Source organism: Camarhynchus parvulus, unplaced genomic scaffold (genome assembly GCF_901933205.1).
Source record: "Camarhynchus parvulus unplaced genomic scaffold, STF_HiC, whole genome shotgun sequence".
Classification (NCBI taxonomy): domain Eukaryota; kingdom Metazoa; phylum Chordata; class Aves; order Passeriformes; family Thraupidae; genus Camarhynchus; species Camarhynchus parvulus.
In genome coordinates, this window is record NW_022148180.1 from 1 (window position 1) to 18,150 (window position 18,150).

The following is an 18,150-nucleotide window of genomic DNA, read 5'->3' on the forward strand; positions in this document are numbered from 1 at the left end:
CACACCTGGATGGGGGTGGGGATGGCACACCTGGGTGGGGGTGGGGATGGCACACCTGGTTGGGGGATGGGCACACCTGGATGGGGGGATGGGCACACCTGGATGGGGGATGGGCACACCTGGATGGGGGGATGGGCACACCTGGATGGGGGTTGGGGATGGGCACACCACCAGGATGGCACACCTGGATGGGGGTGGGGATGGCACACCTGAGGGGGGGGGATGGGCACACCTGGATGGGGATGGGCACACCTGGTTGGGGGGATGGGCACACCTGGTTGGGGGGATGGGCACACCTGGATGGGGGGATGGGCACACCTGGGAGGGCACCTGGGGGGTGGGGAGCACACCTGGATGGGGGTGGGGATGGCACACCTGGGGGTCTCACACCCCCTCACCTGCAGGACGTTCCCCGAGCTGAGCAGCAGCGACCTGGAGCTGGGCATCGAGCGGGGGAGGGGCCTCCCAGTGCCGCCAGGTGGGAGCAACTGGGAGCACTGGGAGAGGGGGGGAGGGGCTCCCCCCCTGCTCACCTGGGGGTGTCTGTCTGTCTGTCTGTCCGTCCGTCCCCCAGGCGTGGCCCCAGGTGACCTGGACACCTTCGTGCGCTTCGAGTTCCCCCACCCCAGCCAGGTGAGGGATCCCCAAAAATGGACCTGGGACACCCCCCAAATGTCCCCAAAATCCCTCCTGGGACCCCCAAAATGGACCCTGGGATTCCCCAAAATGGACCCTGGCACCCCCCTCCCTCCCCAGATTGTTCCTGACCCCCAAAATCCCCCCTGGGACCCCCAAAATTGACCTCAAACTCCCCCTAAATGGCCCTGGGACCCCCAAAATGGACCCTGGCACCCCCCTCCCCCCCAAAATTGTCCCTGACCCCCAGATTTTTCCTGACCCCCAAATCCCCCCGGGACCCCCAAAATGGCCCAAATGCTCGAGGACCCCCCCAAATTGTCCCTGACCCCCCCTCCAGATTTTCCCAGAGACCCCTAAAATATCCCCTGGGACCCCCCCCCTAAATTGTCCGTGTGACCCCAAATTGTCCCTAATCCCCCCCCAATTTCCCCCAATGCTCGGAAACCCCTCTCCAAATTCTCCCTGACCCCCCAAAATGCCCCCAAATCCTCAGAGACCCCTCCCCAAATTCTCCTTTTCCCCCCCAACCCCAGGAGGAGGCGCAGCGGGACAAGACCCCGGTGGTGAAGGGCACGGATTGTCCCGGTAATTTGGGGCGGGGGTCGCAGCTCCGGGGGGGCTCTTGGGGGCTCTCCCCGGACCCTCGGGGGTGTCCTCAGGGGGGGGGTGGTCCCTGAATTTTTTCGCCGCCCCCTCCCCAGAATTCCGGGCGCGGTTCCGGCTGCGGCTGCTGCGCGGCCACCGGGGGCTGCGGCGGCTCCTGAGCCGCGGGATCCGCCTGGAGGTGGCGCAGAAAGGGTAAGAAAAGGGGAGGGGAAATCTGGGGTGAAAAACGGGGAAAATGGTGAAAAGGGATGGGGCGGGATGGGGGTGAAAGGGGGAGGGGGTTGGGGAAATAACGCAGGAAATAACAAAAAATAACGCGTGAAATAACGGAAAATAACGCGTGAAATAACAGAAAATAACGCGTGAAATGACAGAAAATAACGTGGGAAATCACAAAAAATAACGCGTGAAATGACGAAAAATAACGCGGGAAATGACAAAAAATAACGCGGGAAATAATGGAAAATGACGGAAAATAACGCTGAAATGACGGAAAAATGACGCGGGAAATAACGGAAAATAACGCGGGAAATAACAAAAATAACGCGGGAAATGACAAAAATAACGCGGGAAATAATGGAAAATAACGCGGAAAATAACGGGGAAATAACGGAAAATAACGTGGGAAATAACGGAAAATAACGCGGGAAATAACGGAAAATGACGTGGGAAATAACAAAAAATAACGCGTGAAATGACAAAAAATAACGCGGGAAATAACGGAAAATGACGCGTGAAATGACGGAAAATGACGGGAAATAACAGAAAATAACGCGTGAAATAACGGAAAATAACGCGGGAAATGACAAAAATAACGCGGGAAATGACGGAAAATAACGCGTGAAATGACAAAAAATAACGCGTGAAATAATCGAAAATGACGCGGGAAATAATGGAAAATAACGCGTGAAATGACAAAAAATAACGCGTGAAATAACGGAAAATAACGCGGGAAATGACAAAAAATTACGCGGGAAATAATGGAAAATGACGCGGGAAATAACGCGGGAAATAACGGAAAATAACGCGGGAAATAACGGAAAATAACGCGTGAAATAACGGAAAATAACTCGGGAAATAACAGAAAATAACGCGGGAAATAACGGAAAATAATGCGGAAAATAACGTGGACAGAAAATAGCGCGGAAATAACAGAAAATAACGCAGGAAATGCAGTGGGAAATCAAGAAAATACAGTGGGGGAATTCAGAAAATATCACAGAAAATGCAGTGGGAAATTTAGAAAGTAACACAGAAAATATCACAGAAAATAACAGAGACAGTAACACTGGAAATGCAGTGGGAAATACAGAAAAATAACATGAGAAATGCAGTGGGAATAGAGGAATAACACAGAAAATGCATAAACCAGCACAAAACCACAGCGCACAAGTTGGAATATTTCCATTTATTGGGATTTTTGGGGCATCTTTTGGAATTTTTGGGGTCGGGGGTTCCTTCCCAGGGCATTTTTGGGGTGGGGATTCGTTCCTGCAGCATTTTCGGGATGGGGATTCCTTCCTGGGGCATTGATGGGATTTTTGGGGCATTTATTGGGACATTTATTTGGATTTTTGGGGCATTTATTGGGATTTTTCGGGGCATTTATTGGGACCTTTATTGGAACATTTATTGGGATTTTTTGGGGCATTTATTGGGACCTTTATTGGGACATTTATTGGGATTTTTTGGGGCATTTATTGGGATTTTTTTGGGCATTTATTGGGACATTTATTGGGATTTTTGGGGGCATTTACTGGGACATTTATTGGGACATTTATTGGGATTTTTGGGGGCATTTACTGGGACCTTTATTGGGAATTTTGGGGCATTTTTTTGGGCACTTATTGGGATTTTTGGGGCATTTACTGGGACCTTTATTGGGACATTCATTGGGATTTTTTGGGGCATTTATTGGGACCTTTATTGGGATTTTTGGGGCATTTTTTTTTGGGCACTTATTGGGATTTTTGGGGCATTTACTGGGACCTTTATTGGGACATTCATTGGGATTTTTTGGGGCATTTATTGGGACCTTTATTGGGATTTTTGGGGCATTTTTTTTTGGGCACTTATTGGGATTTTTGGGGCGTTTATTGGGATTTTTGTGGCGGGGATTCCTTCCCGGGGCATTTTTGGGGGCGGGGATTCCTTTTTGGGGCACTTTTGGGGTCATTTTTGTGGCGCTGACTGCCCTGACCCCACCCTCAGGGGGCTGTTCCGGCCCGAGCGCGCTCTGGGCTCGGCTCTGCTGCGCCTCGAGGGGCTGGAGGGGAGCTGCGAGCTGCGGGAGCAGCTGGAGGTGAGCAGGAATTTCGGGATTCCCGAGGTTCCAGATGTGCCCCTTCCTCCATCCTGACTGTCCCAGATGTGCACCTTCCCCTTCCTCCGTCCCTGGGATTCCTGAGCCTGGGGATTCCCGTGGTTCCAGATGTGCCCCTTCCCCTTCCTCCAATCTGGGATTCCCGAGGTTCCAGATGTGCCCCTTCCTCCATCCCGTGGTTCCAGATGTGCCCCTTCCTCCATCCCGTGGTTCCAGATGTGCCCCACCTTTTCCCACCATTCCCCCTCATTCCCAGGATTATCCATCATTCCCGCCCCCGCTATTCCCACCATTCCCAACCATTCCCATCCCCACCATCCCTTCATTCCACCCATTCCTGCCGTCCCCGGTCCCACCGTGTCCGCGTGTCCCACCGTGTCCGTGTGTCCCACCGTGTCCGTGTGTCCCGGTCCCACCGTGTCCGTGTGTCCCCATCCCCACGGTGTCCGTGTGTCCCACGGTGTCCGTGTGTCCCCATCCCCACCGTGTCCGTGTGTTCCACGGTGTCCGTGTGTCCGTGTCCGTGTGTCCCCATCCCCACGGTGTCCGTGTGTGTCCCACGGTGTCCCGTGTGTCCCCATCCCCACGGTGTCTGTGTGTCCCACGGTGTCCGTGTGTCCCCATCCCCACGGTGTCCGTGTGTCCCACCGTGTCCGTGTGTTCCACGGTGTCCGTGTGTCCCCATCCCCACCGTGTCCGTGTGTCCCACGGTGTCCGTGTGTCCCCATCCCCACCGTGTCCATGTGTCCCGGTCCCACCGTGTCCGTGTGTCCCACGGTGTCTGTGTGTCCCCATCCCCACCGTGTCCGTGTGTCCCACGGTGTCCGTGTGTCCCCATCCCCACCGTGTCCGTGTGTCCCACGGTGTCCGTGTGTCCCCCATCCCCCACCGTGTCCATGTGTCCCGGTCCCACCGTGTCCGTGTGTCCCCACGGTGTCCGTGTGTGTCCCTGTCCCATGATGTCCGTGTGTCCCCATCCCCACGGTGTCCGTGTGTCCCCGGTGTCCCGGTCCCACGGTGTCCGTGTGTCCCACGGTGTCCGTGTGTCCCCATCCCCACGGTGTCCGTGTGTCCCACCGTGTCCGTGTGTCCCCACGGTGTCCCCCCGTGTGTCCCACGCGGTCCGTGTCCCATCCCCACGGTGTCCGTGTGTGTCCCGTGTCCGTGTCCCGGTCCCATGATGTCCGTGTGTCCCCATCCCCACGGTGTCCGTGTGTCCCCGGTCCCACTGTGTCCGTGTGTCCCACCGTGTCCGTGTGTCCCGGTCCCATGATGTCCGTGTGTCCCCATCCCCACGGTGTCCATGTGTCCCACGGTGTCCATGTGTCCTGGTCCCACCGTGTCCGTGTGTCCCCGGCCCCACGGTGTCCATGTGTCCCACCGTGTCCGTGTGTCCCCATCCCCACGGTGTCCGTGTGTCCCACGGTGTCCGTGTGTCCCCATTCCCACGGTGTCCGTGTGTCCCGGTCCCACGGTGTCCGTGTGTCCCACCGTGTCCGTGGTGTCCGTGTGTCCGCAGCTGCTGGAGGGGCGGCGCCGCACGGGGGCGCTGCTCGAGGTCTGGGTGCGGATCCGGGAGCCGCTCGGGGCTCAGCGGCAGCTGGAGCCGCGCTCCGAGCGCTGGCTGGTGCTGGAACCGGCGCCCGAGGCCACCGTGAGTGCCGGGAGCGCGCCGGGAACCACCGGGAATCCCTCGGGAACCCCTCGGGAATCCGCGGGATCGGCCGGGAACCCCCGGGAACCCACCGGGACCGGGCGGGATGGGCTGGGACGGGTCGAGAACCCAGCGGGATCGGCTGGGGACCCCCTGGGATGGGCTGAGAACCCACCGGGAACCCCCCGGGATCGGTCGGGAACCTCCTGGGACCCCATGGGATGGGCTGAGAACCCACCGGGAACCCCCCGGGATCGGTCGGGAACCTCCTGGGACCCCATGGGATGGGCTGAGAACCCACCGGGAACCCCCCGGGATCGGTCGGGGACCTCCCGGGAGCCCTCGGGACCCCGCGGGAATGGCAGGGAACCCATCGGGAACCCCCGCGGGACCCCGTGGGGTGGGCTGGGAACTCACCGGGACCCCCTCGGGATCCCGGTGGGGATCCCCCCGCTCTAACCCCGATCTCCCCCCGCCCAGCTCTCCGCCCCCAAACCTCCCGCGGCTGCCCCGAAGGACGGGAACAACCGGTGAGAGCGCCGGGACTGCGGAATTCCCGGGAATTCCCGGTGGAAATGCTCCTTACCGGGGGTGTGCGACCCCCCCCAACCCCCGTCCGGGGTGGGACCCCCTCCCACGGTATCCCGGAGCTTTTCCAAGGATCCCAAATCCCTTTTCCCAGAGCCCTCCCGACGCTCCCGAGCCTCAACCTGCTGCAGTTCGACCGCGAGCGGCTGGAACGGAAGGTGAGGGGGCGTTTCTTGGGGTGGGGGTCGCGCAGTGGAGCCCCCCCGACCCCTCCCCAATTTTGTCCCCCCCTCCCCAGATGGTTCCAACGCGCCCGGTGCCCCCCGAGCTGCGGCAGCAGCACCAGGAGCTGCTCCGGCGCATCCAGGGGCTGCGGGCCCGGCTGCAGGCGGGGGACCCCCAATTCCGCACGGGTGAGAGGGGTTGGAACCCCAAAATTCCGATTTTTCCCCCCCGTTTTCCCGCTGTTTTATCCCGTTTTCCCGCTGTTTTATCCCGTTTTATTTGGCGTTTGTAGAGTATGCCGAGCACCTGGAGCGGCACCTGAGGCTCTACACGGAAGCCGCGCGGCGCCTCGGGATGCAGGGGGAGAGGGTGGGTGAGACCCCCGACCCAATCCCCACCCCGCTTTGAGGCGGGGGAACGCCCCCGGAGCGTCCGGGACACGCCCAAGTTCGGGTGGTCCCGCCCCAAAAATCCTGTGGGTCGGAAATGTTCCCAAATCCTGGGGTTCCTGCCCAAAAAAATCCTGGACGCTCCCAAATCCTGATAATCCTGCCCCAAAAATCCTGGACCACCCCCAAATTCTGGAGGTCTCACCCCAAAAATTCTGGACCATCCCCGGTCCCTGCTGGACCTTCCTAAATTCTGGTGTTTCCACCCCAAAAAATTCTGGACACCCCCAAATCCTGGTGTTTCTGCCCCAAAAATCCTGGACACCCCCAAAATCTTGGTGACCCCCCCCAAAAAATAATCCTGGACCACCCCCAAACCTTGGGACCTCCCAAATCTTGGTGATCCCACCCCAAAAAAATCTTGGATGCCCCCGAATTCATCACAGCCCAAAAAATCCTGGGCACCCCCAAATTCTGGTGTTCCACCCCCGAAAAAAAAAAAAAAAATCCTAGGGCACCCCCAAACTTTGAGATCCTCCCAATTCTTGTTGCCCCCCCCAAACCCCCCCATGTGGGGGCAGTTTTGGGGGTCCCCCCTGATTGTCCCCCTCAGGAGGCAGCCAAGGAGGCTCTGTACAAACGGAACCTGGTGGAGAGCGAGGTGAGGACCCCCGGATGGGGGGGGGGCCAAATTTGGGGGTCCCCAAACCCCGCCCCCCCACCTCACTGCTCTTTTCTCTTCCAGCTCCAAAAACTCCGTGGATGAGACACCCCCCAAAATTCCACGTGGGGTTTTGGGGGGGTTCAGAGACCCTCCCTCAATTTGGGGGCTTTGGGGACCCCCCACCCAGTGCCCACTGTGACAATCACAGGGATCAGAGCTGCTACATCCCCCCCACCTTGGGGTGACACCGACCCCTCCCCAAATTTCAGGGTAACAATGACCCCTCCCCAGTTTCAGGGTGATAATGACCCCTCCCCAAATTTAGGGTGTTAATAACCCTCCCAATTTTAGGGTGACCCCCCCATTTTTAGGGTGATACCGACCCCTCCCCACTGGGGTCCCCGTGTCCCCCCCAAGCACTTTTTCCCCCACCCACCGCAATGTCCTCCCCACCAAAGCGGATCCCCCCCAAGTGCCTGTAGGGGAGGGGCTGTTCCGGGCGCTCTCAGCAATTATAGTAATTAATTATAATTATAATTAAGATAAAGTTTTTAAGACGAAAAACGCGGATTTTGGACATTCTCGGTGCGCGTCCCAGTTGTCAATCATGGCAGTGGCTCCGCCCATGAGGCTCCGCCCCAGCGCTGCCTCGTTTCCATGGTAACCCCGCCAGAAAAGACGAGCGTGGACAGCAGCCAATCGCATTGCGGCTGCCGGATTCCTATTGGCCCTATCGCCGCGCGGAGGCGGGGCGCGCCGATGATTGACGGATGGTCTAACTAATGAGCTGCGCGGGCGGTGCCTCAGTGGCAAATAGGAGCGCGGTGTGGGTGGGGCTACGGCGGCGTGCGGAGCGCCGGAAGCGGCCGGTCCGGGAAAATGGCGCCGAGCTCGAAAGCGGAGCGGGGCGGCCCCGGGGGGAAACGGGGGGCGGCGGGGGGAGCCGGGCCCGGGGCTGCACCCCGAGGCCGCCGGGAGCACCTCGTGAGGCAGCTGGACCGCGTCCGGGTGAGCGGGGAGGGCTGAGGGGGCGGTGGGGGGAGGAGGGGGGCGGGGGGTGTGAGGGAGGGGGGGGTCTGTGAGGGGAGACTGAGGGAGGGGGGGGGCGGCTGAGGGGACACCGGGCTGGGAAATGGCGGGGGGCTCTGAGAGGGCTTTGAGGGAGATGAGGGGGCTCTGAGGGGGATGAGGGGATCCTGAGGGGGCTCTGAGGGGACACCAGGGCAGGGACATGGCGGGGGACCCTGAGGGGATCTTGAGGGAGGGATGGGGGCGGCTGAGGGGAGATTGGGTTGGGAAAATGGCGGGGGGCTCTGAGGGGGATGAGGGGGATGAGGGGACCCTGAGGGAGCTCTGAGGGGACATCGGGTTGGGAAAATGGCGGGGGGCTCTGAGGGGACCCTGAGGGGGATGAGGGGGTCCTGAGGAGGCTCTGAAGGGGCCTTGAGGAAGATGAGGACAGAGTCTCAGAGCAGGAGGAGCTGAGGGGGGAGCCCTGGTTTTGAGGGGGGGGTTCTCTGAGGGGTTGGGGGGCTCTTTGAGGAGTTTGAGGGGGGTTTCTGAGGAATTTTGGGGGGGTCTCTGAGGGCTGAGGGGCTGCGGGGGTCAATGTGGGACCCCCCCAACTCAGGCACCCCCCAGTGTTGGGGGGTGTTGGGGGAGATTTTGGGGGTCCTTGACCCCTCCCCTCCCATGCCCCCCCAGCTCAGCGGGCAGCTCTCCCCCCGCCTGTTCCGGAAGCTTCCGCCGCGCGTGTGCGTCACCCTCAAGAGCATCGTGGATGAGGAGTTCCTGTGGGCAGGGTGAGGGGGGACCCCAGATCTGTGAGGGGGGACCCCAAAAATCTGTGAGGGGGGACCCCAAATCTGTGAGGGGATCCTAAATCTCTGTGGGGAGGATCCTAAATCTGTGAGAGGGGACCCCAAATTTTCAGAGGTCCCCATTTCTGTGTGTGGGGGCCCTGGAGTGACCTCCGCTCTGTGTGTCCCCTGCTTTGTCCCACGTCTGTTGTCCCCCCCATTTTGTGTGTCACCTTGTCCCCTCCCTGGCTCATTTTTCGTGTCCCTCTCACGTCCCCTTGTCCCTTCCCTGTCCCCATTTTGATGTCCCGCCATTTTGCGCGTTCTTTTGTCCCCGTTTTGGTGTCCCCCCCATGTCCCTCTGTCCTCTCCCTGTGCCCTGATGTCCCCTGTCCTGTCCCCAGGCACATCTTCCTGGGTTTCTCCAAGTGCGGTCGCTACGTTCTGTCCTACACCAGCAGCTCCGGGGACGACGACTTCTCCTTCTACCTGTACCACCTGTACTGGTGGGAGTTCAACGTGCACAGCAAGCTGCGCCTGGTATGGACACCTGGGGACATTGGGGACACCTGGGGACACTTGGGGACGCCACAGGGACAAATAGGGACAGCCACAGGACACCTGGGGACATCTAGGGACGACTTCTTCTTGTACCTGTACCACCTGTACTGGTGGGAGTTCAACGTGCACAGCAAGCTGCGCCTGGTACGGTGCCCTGGGGACACTGGGGACATTGCAGGGACAGCCAGGGGACACCTGGGGACACTTGGGGGACATTGGGGACATTGCAGGGACAGCCAGGAGAGACCTAGGGACACTTGGGGACATTGGGGACATTGCAGGGACAGCCAGGAGAGACCTAGGGACACTTGGGGGACATTGGGGACATTGCAGGGACAGCCAGGGGACACCTGGGGACACTTGGGGGACATTGGGGACATTGCAGGGACAGCCAGGAGACACCTGGGGACACTTGGGGGACATTGGGGACATTGCAGGGACAGCCAGGAGACACCTGGGGGACATTGGAGACATTGCAGGGACAGCCAGGGGACACTTGGGGACACTTGGGGGACACTGGGGACATTGCAGGGACAGCCAGGGGACACCTGGGGACACTTGGGGGACATTGGGGACATTGCAGGGACAGCCAGGGGACACCTGGGGACACTTGGGGGACATTGGGGACATTGCAGGGACAGCCAGGGGACACCTTGGGGACACTGGGGACATTGCAGGGACAGCCAGGGGACACCTGGGGACACTTGGGGGACATTTGGGACATTGCAGGGACAGCCAGGAGACACCTGGGGACACTTGGGGGACATTGGGGACATTGCAGGGACAGCCAGGGGACACCTGGGGACACTTGGGGGACATTGGGGACATTGCAGGGACAGCCAGGGGACACTCAGAACACCCAGGGGATGCCCCAGGACCTTGAGGATGTCCAGGGGACACCTTGGGGACACCAAGGGACACCCTAGGGGACACTCGGAACCCTCAGGGGACACCTTGGGGACACTCAGGGGCACCTTGGGGACACTCAGAACCCCCAGGGGACACCAAGGGACACCTCGGTGCCACCCCGTGTGCCCCCAGGTGCGCCAGGTGCGGCTGTTCCAGGACGAGGAGATTTACAGCGACCTCTACCTGACCGTGTGCGAGTGGCCCGGGGACAGCGACAAGGTCATCGTCTTCGGCTTCAAGTGAGTGCCAGCCCGGGTGTGCCACCCCCAGGTGTGCCCAGGTGTGTGTGAAGTGTCCCTGGTGTGCCCAGTTGTGCCCCCAGATGACACGAGCTGTACCCAGGTGTGCCCAGGTGTGTGTGAAGTGTCCCTGGTGTGCCCAGTTGTGCCCCCAGGTGTGTCTGAGATGCCCCAGCTGTGCCCCCAGATGTGTGAGGTGTGCCCAGGTGTGCCACCAGGTGTGTGTGAGGTGTCCCAGGTGTGCCCAGTTGTGCCCCCAGATGACACGAGCTGTAGCCAGGTGTGCCCCCAGGTGTGTCTGAGATGTCCCAGGTGTGCCCCAGGTGTGTGTGAGGTGTCCCTGGTGTGCCCAGTTGTGCCCCCAGATGACACGAGCTGTACCCAGGTGTGCCCAGGTGTGTGTGAGGTGTCCCAGGTGTGCCCAGGTGTGTGTGAAGTGTCCCTGGTGTGCCCAGTTGTGCCCCTGATGATGGTGAGCTGTACCCAGGTGTGCCCCCAGGTGTGTGTGAGGTGTCCCAGGTGTGCCCAGGTGTGCCCAGGTGTGTGTGAAGTGTCCCTGGTGTGCCCAGTTGTGCCCCCAGATGACACGAGCTGTACCCAGGTGTGCCCCCAGGTGTGTCTGAGATGTCCCAGGTGTGCCCAGTTGTGCCCCCAGGTGTGTCTGAGATGCCCCAGCTGTGCCCCCAGCTGTGTGAGGTGTGCCCAGGTGTGCCACCCCCACGTGTGTCTGAGATGTCCCAGGTGTACCTGGCATGCCCAGCTGTGCCCAGCTGTGCCCAGGTGTGTGAGTTGTACCCAGGGTGTGCCCCCGCTGTCCCCCCCCCCAGCACGCGCTCGGCCCCGGGGCTCCAGGTGAACCTGATGCTGATGAGCGACGAGAACCACCGGGACATCTACGTGAGCACCGTGGCCGTGCCCCCCCCGCGGCACTGCCCCGCCTGCCAGCGGGCCAGGGGGGCACACGGTGAGACCCCAGACCCAAAACAGGCCCCCTGAGAGACCCCAGACCCAGGAGAGACCCCTGAGACCCCCAGGGAGACCCCAGACCCAAACCAGACCCCCCCTGAGAGACCCCAGACTCAGGAGAGACCCCTGAGACCCCCAGGCAGACCCCAGACCCAAACCAGACCCCTGAGGACCCCCAGACCCAGGAGGGACCCCTGAGACCCCCAGGGAGACCCCAGACCCAAACCAGACCCCCTGAGAGACCCCAGACTCAGGAGAGACCCCTGAGACCCCCAGGCAGACCCCAGACCCAAACCAGACCCCCTGAGAGACCCCAGACCCAGGAGAGACCCCTGAGACCCCCAGGGAGACCCCAGACCCAAACCAGACCCCCTGAGAGACCCCAGACTCAGGAGAGACCCCTGAGACCCCCAGGCAGACCCCAGACCCAAACCAGACCCCCTGTGAGACCCCAGACCCAGGGTGGACCCCTGAGACCCCCAGGCAGACCCCAGACCCAAACCAGATCCCCTTGAGAGACCCCAGACCCAGGATGGACCCCTGAGACCCCAGGCAGACCCCAGACCCAAACCAGACCCCCTGAGAGACCCCAGACTCAGGAGAGACCCCTGAGACCCCCAGGCAGACCCCAGACCCAAACCAGATCCCCTTGAGAGACCCCAGACCCAGGATGGACGCCTGAGACCCCCAGGCAGACCCCAGACCCAAACCAGACCCCTGAGAGACCCCAGACCCAGGAGAGACCCCTGAGACCCCCAGGAAGACCCCAGACCCAAACCAGACCCCTTGAGACCCCAGACTCAGGAGGACCCCTGAGACCCCCAGGCAGACCCCAGACCCATAAGACCCTCATGAGCGGTGCTTCTCTTGCTGTGACCAACTCGGGGTTTTTTTTGGGGGTGGGAATTTTGGGGTTCCCCCACCCCGGGGCGCCCCTGACCCCATAACCCCCTCAGGTGAGATCCCAACCCTCAGGTGAGACCCCAACCCCTGCTGGGACCCCCTGAGCCCCCTGGGGAGACCCCAGACCCGCTTATCCCCCTATGACTGGCAGTTCCTTCACTTCCTTCAACTCTGGGTTTTTTTGGGGTGGGAATTTTGGGGTTCCCCCGCCCCGGGGCGCCCCCCCTGAGCCCGTAACCCCCCCAGGTGAGGCCCCCCCCGCGTGCCTGCGCCACGGCTTCCTGCTGCACACCAAGTTCCAGGTGGTGTACCCCTTCCCCACCTTCCAGCCCGCCTTCCAGCTGCGCAAGGACCACGTGGTGCTGCTCAACACCAGCTTCTCCCTGGTGGCCTGCGCCATCGCCGTGCACCCCGCGGGTAACGCGGGACCCCCGGGACCCCTGGGACCCTCTGGGACCCCCCTGAACCCCCTGGGACCCTCTGGGACCCCCCTGAACCCCCTGGGACCCCCTGGGACCCCCCTGAAACCCCCTGGGACTCCTGAAACCCCTTGGGACCCCTGAACCCCCTGGCCATGCCGTGGGTGCTTGGTGTAGCGGGATTTTGGGGAGGACCCCCTGAACCCCTGGGACCCCTGGGACCCCCCTGAAACCCCTGGGACCCCCTGGGACCCCCCTGAAACCCCCTGGGACCCCTGGGACCCCCTGAAACCCCCCTGGGACCCCTGAACCCCCCCTGGCCATGCCCGTGCACCCCTTGGTGGTACACGGGACCCCGGGACCCCCTGGGACCCTCTGGGACCCCCCTGAAACCCCTTAGGACCCCTGAACCCCCCTGAAACCCCTTGGGACCCTGAACCCCCCTGCGCCATGCCGTGCTTGGTGCTTGGGACCCCGGACCCCTGAACCCCCTGGGACCCCCTGAAACCCCTGGGACCCCCGGGACCCCCCTGAAACCCCCTGGGACCCCTGGGACCCCCTGAAACCCCTGGGACCCCTGGGACCCCTGGCTCCCCCTGGGACTCCTGAAACCCCTTGGGACCCCTGAACCCCCCTGCGCCATTGCCGTGCACCCGGGCGGGACCCCGGGACCCCTGGGACCCCTCTGAAACCTCCTGGGACCCCCCTGAAACCCCCTGGGTCCCCTGAAACCCCTGGGACCCCCCTTGAAACCCCCTGGGACCCCCGGGACCCCCCCTGAAACCCCTGAGACCCCCTGGGACCCTCCTGGGACCCCTGAACCCCCCTGCGCCATCGCCGTGCACCCCGGGTGCGGGACCCCTGAAAACCCCTGGGACCCCGGGACCCCCTGAACCCCTGGGACCCCTGGGACCCCTGAACCCCTGGGACCCCCTGAAACCCCTGGGACCCCCTGAACCCCCTGGGACCCCTGAAACCCCCTGGGACCCCTGGGACCCCCTGGGACCCCTGAACCCCCCCCTGGGACCCCTGACCCCCCCCCAGCACCCTGTGGGTACACCAGGAGCCCTGATACTCCCCTGACCCAACATGACCCCCTGACACCCCCAGGACCCCCTGGGACCCCCCTGATCCATCCGGGACCCCCTAAACCCCCCCTCAGCACCTCACCTGGGACCCCTGATACCCCCTTTGGACCCCCAGGACCCCTCCAACACCCCTGACCCTTCAAAACCCCTTGAGACCCCCTGATTCCCCGGGACCCCCCAAACCCCCTGACCCCCCAATTTCCCCCTCCCACAGGTGACAGCAGCTCCCAGCAGATCCTCTACAGACGCCAGAACCTTCCAGAACCTCCCCCCTCCCCACCACCACCACAACAACAACAGCACCCCCAGGATGGGGGGCTGGAGGGGTCTGGGGTCTCCCCCCCACCCTCCCAACCCCACCAGGGACCCCCCAAAACCTCAGGACCCCCCCAAATTCCAGCCCCCCCCCATCCCTGGCAGTGACCAAAGCCAAGGAATTCGTGGCCGATTTGTTCCGCAGGGCTCAGGGAAATGAGGGGGGGTCTGGGGGGTCTCAAACCCCGGGGGGGGACGACCCCCAACCCACCCCACCCGGACCCCCACAATGGCCGGGAGCCCCCCAGGAGACCCCTCCCCACCCGAGACCCCCCCTGAACCCGGGTATGTGAACTACACCAAGCTGTGCTACGTGCTGGAGCCTGGGGACACCCCCGAGGGTGAGTGGGGGGGTTTGGGGTGACCCCCTGAGACCCCTAAACTGCCCAGGTGAGACCCCAACCCCTGGGGAGACCCCAACCCATATTGGGACCCCCTGGGCCCCCCAGGGAGACCCCTGAGCCCCCCTGAGCCCTGGGCTGGGGGTTCCTTCACTGAGAGCAAATTGGGGGTTTTGGGGGTCCCTCGATCGGGAGTGACCCCCTGACCCCCAGGTGAGACCCCAACTCCTCCTGAGCCCCCCACAGCCCCCAGGCGAGACCCCAACCCTTGGGAAGCCCCCAACCCCTATTGGGACCCCCTGAGCCCCCCATGAGCCCCACAAGCCCTGAGCTTCACTGAGAGCAAATTTGGGGTTTTTGGGGTGGGAATTCTGTGGTTCCCCAATCTGGGATGACCCCCTGAGCCCCATAACCCCCCCAGGTGAGACCCCAACCCCTATTGGGACCCCCCAGACCCCCCCCAGACCCCCCCATAAACCCCAGCCCGGTGCTTCCCTTGCTGTGACCAAATTGGGATTTTTTGGGGTGGGAATTTTGGGGTTCCCCGACCTCCCAAGTGAGACCCCACCCCCTGAGGACCCCCCCTGACCCCCGCTGTGCCCCCCACCCAGATTTAGAGGATGACAAAATCTCCCTTCCCTTCGTTGTGACCGACCTGAGCGGCCGCAGCCTGAGGCCCCTCCGGGACCGGGACCGCGCCACGGCCCAGGTGAGGCTCAGAACCCCCCAACAACCCCACAGGGACCCCCCAGAATTCCCTTTTTGGGGTGTGGTGACCCCCGGGCCCCCTCCCCAGGGGCAGTTCCTGGCCGTGGAGCAGCTGAGCCTGGATTTCGAGTACGTCATCAACGAGGTGATCCGCAACGACGCTGCCTGGGCGCGGCAGTTCTGCTCCTTCAGCGACTACGACATCGTCATCCTCGAGGTGGGCGCGGGGCTCTGGGACCCCCAGGGACCACCCCGGGTCAGCCAGAGACCCCCTGAGAGACCCCCAGAGACCCCCCCCTTCCCAGATCACACACAGAGAGCCCTGAGACCCCCAGAGACCCCCAAATCACACAGAGACCCTCAGATCACCCAGAGGCTCCTGAGACCACCCCAGATCAGCCAGGGACCCCCAGAGAGATCCCTGGGCTTGCCTAGAGACCCCCTGAGAGAACCCCAGAGAGCCCCAGGGACCCCTGAGACCACCAGAGACCCCCAGATCATCCAGAGAGCCCCAGATCACCCTGAGACCCCCAGAGAGACCCCCAGAGACCCCCAGACCATCCAGAGAGCCCCAGATCAAACTGAGACCCCCAGAGAGAGCCCCAGGGACCCCCAGAGACCCCCAAATCATCCAGAGATTGCCCAGAGACCCCCCTCAGCTCACCCAGGGGCTCCTGAGACCACCCAGAGACCCCGTCAGATCACCCAGGGATCCCCTGGGATACCCCAAAACCATCCCAGGACCACTCCAGACCCCCTGGGATACCCCCAAAACCCCCACCCCCACCCAGACCCCCACGGGACCCCCGGGTACCCCAAAAATCCCACCCAGACCCCTGGAACACCCCAAAAATCCCACCCAGACCCCCGTGAGACCCCCAGAAATCCCCCCAGGTGTGCCCCGAGACCAACCAGGTGCTGATCAACATCGGGCTGCTGCTGCTGGCCTTCCCCTGCCCCGAGCACGAGGGGCAGCTGCGGTGAGAGGGGGGGTCTGGGGGGGGTGTTTGGGGTACCCAGGGGGTTTTTGGGGTGACCCCAGTGCTGACCCCTCCCCTCTGGCAGCCCCCGGACCCACCACACCAGCCTCAAGGTCTCCTGGGACCTCAACAGCGGCGCCTTCACCACCGTGGGCGTGGGAGAGCTCACCGAGGTCAAGGGGCAGACCAGGTACCCGGGGAGGGGCTTTGGGGGAGATTTGGGGTGGTTTGGGGGGTCTGGGGGCAGATTTTGGGGTGTTTTCAGGGGGTGGGAGGCGGTTTTGAGGTGTTTATAGGGGCTGCAAGGGGTTTTTTTAGGGGGTAGGCAAGAGGTTTTGGGGTGTTTTTAACGGTTTGGATCTGGTTTGGGCTGGTCTAGGGGGGTCTGAGGGGGGATTTTGGGGTGGTTTTAGGGCCTGGAAGGGGATTTGAAGTCGTTTAGGGTGTCTGGGGGTTGGTTTAGGGGGTCTGGAAGGGATTTGGGGTGGTTTAGGGGGTCTGGGGATGGTTTGGGGTGTGATTTGGGGGGTTTGAGGAGAATTTGGGGTGGTTTTAGGGGGTTTGGGTGTGGTTTATGGGGTCTGGGGGTGGTTTAGGTGTTGGTTTAGGGGGTCTGGGGGGATATGAGGTGATTTAGGGGGTCTGGGGGTGTTTTATGGGGTCTGGAAGGGATTTGGGGTGTTTTTAGGGGGTCTGGGCGTTGTTTTAGAGGGTCTGGGGGAGGATTTGGGGTGGCTGTGGGGCAGTGGGGATTTGGGGGTTGGTTTAGGGGTGCTTTAGGGGCTCTGAGGGCGATTTGGGGTGGTTTTAGGGGGTCTGGAGGGGTCTCTGGGGGTGCCCCCAGCCCCCCAAACTCTCTGTGGCAGCGGCAGGCGTGCGCGGCTCGTACCGCAGGGGCTGCGTGGGCGCCGTCACGGCCTGGGGGGCTCTGTGGGGTCTCTGTGGGATCAGGGGGGGTCCATGGGGGGTCTCTGTGGGTTTGGGGGTGCCCCCAGCCCCCCAGTTTCCCCCCATTTCCCCCCATTTCAGCGGCAGCGTGTGGAGCTCGTACCGCAAGGGCTGCGTGGACACCGTCATGCGCTGGCTCGTGCCCGAGGCTCCCGGCCGGGGCGTGCACAGGATGACCAACGAGGCCCTGCACAAGGGTGGGGGGGCTCGGGGGTCCTGATGGGGTCCTGGAGGAGTGTGGGGGGGTTTGAGGGCGTCTGGAGAGGTTTTTGGGGGGGTCCTGGAGGGGTTGGGTGGAGGTCTAGGAGGGGTTTGGGGGGGTCCCTGGTGGGGTCTGGGGGGTCCTGGGGCATCCGGGAGGGTCCTGGGTGGGTTGTGGGGGTCGTGCCCAGGTTTGGGGGGGGGTCCATCGCTGCTTTCCCCCCCCCCAGGCTGTTCCCTGAAGGTTCTGGCTGACAACGAGCGCTACACCTGGATCGTGCTGTGACACCTGGGGACACACCTGGGGACACCCTTGGGACATCCCTGTGACACCTGGGGACGCCTTTGACATCACCTGGGATGCCTGGAATGTGCTGTGACACCTGGGGACACCCCTGAGACACCTGGGGACACCTCTGAGGACAGCTGGGGACAGCTGTCACCCCCCTGGGGACATCTGGGGACATCTGGGGACACCTGTGACCCCCCTGGGGACGCCTGGTGCCACCTGGACCCCGCTGCCACACCTGGATCCAAATGGACGCAGCCCCAGCCCCGCCCCCTTTGGGGCTTTTTTTTTCTTTTTTTTTCTTTTGACTTTTTCCCCTTTTTTTTTGATTTTTTGTCTTTTTCCCCGTTTTTTTCTTTTTTCGTTGTTTTCACGCCTCTTTTTTGCCATCCAGTGTTTTATCAGGGGAGGGAGAGAGGAGCTCAAATCCCCCCTCCCCAAAATAAAAATTCCAGT

General features: G+C 62.2%; 2 protein-coding genes across 2 annotated transcripts; both read left to right on the forward strand.

The window, feature by feature from the left end:
• Positions 1 to 404: 404 nt before the first annotated feature.
• Positions 405 to 7,137, forward strand: LOC115916137 (coiled-coil and C2 domain-containing protein 1A-like; the record flags this gene model as incomplete). Its single annotated transcript, XM_030969836.1, has 12 exons — positions 405 to 478; positions 575 to 633; positions 1,173 to 1,224; positions 1,341 to 1,437; positions 3,457 to 3,547; positions 5,088 to 5,222; positions 5,703 to 5,752; positions 5,905 to 5,968; positions 6,049 to 6,163; positions 6,268 to 6,344; positions 6,978 to 7,025; positions 7,110 to 7,137. Coding segments are annotated over 12 exons (883 nt in total), but the record flags the coding sequence as incomplete, so codon positions are not given.
• Positions 7,138 to 7,907: 770 nt separating this feature from the next.
• Positions 7,908 to 18,150, forward strand: DCAF15 (DDB1 and CUL4 associated factor 15). Its single transcript, XM_030969837.1, is given in 15 exon segments — positions 7,908 to 8,036; positions 8,733 to 8,830; positions 9,232 to 9,367; positions 10,430 to 10,536; positions 11,364 to 11,500; positions 12,652 to 12,822; positions 14,127 to 14,212; positions 14,248 to 14,485; positions 14,488 to 14,568; positions 15,180 to 15,277; positions 15,365 to 15,493; positions 16,171 to 16,256; positions 16,342 to 16,446; positions 17,286 to 17,401; positions 17,636 to 18,150. Coding segments are annotated over 15 exon segments (1,773 nt in total). The 3' UTR covers positions 17,692 to 18,150.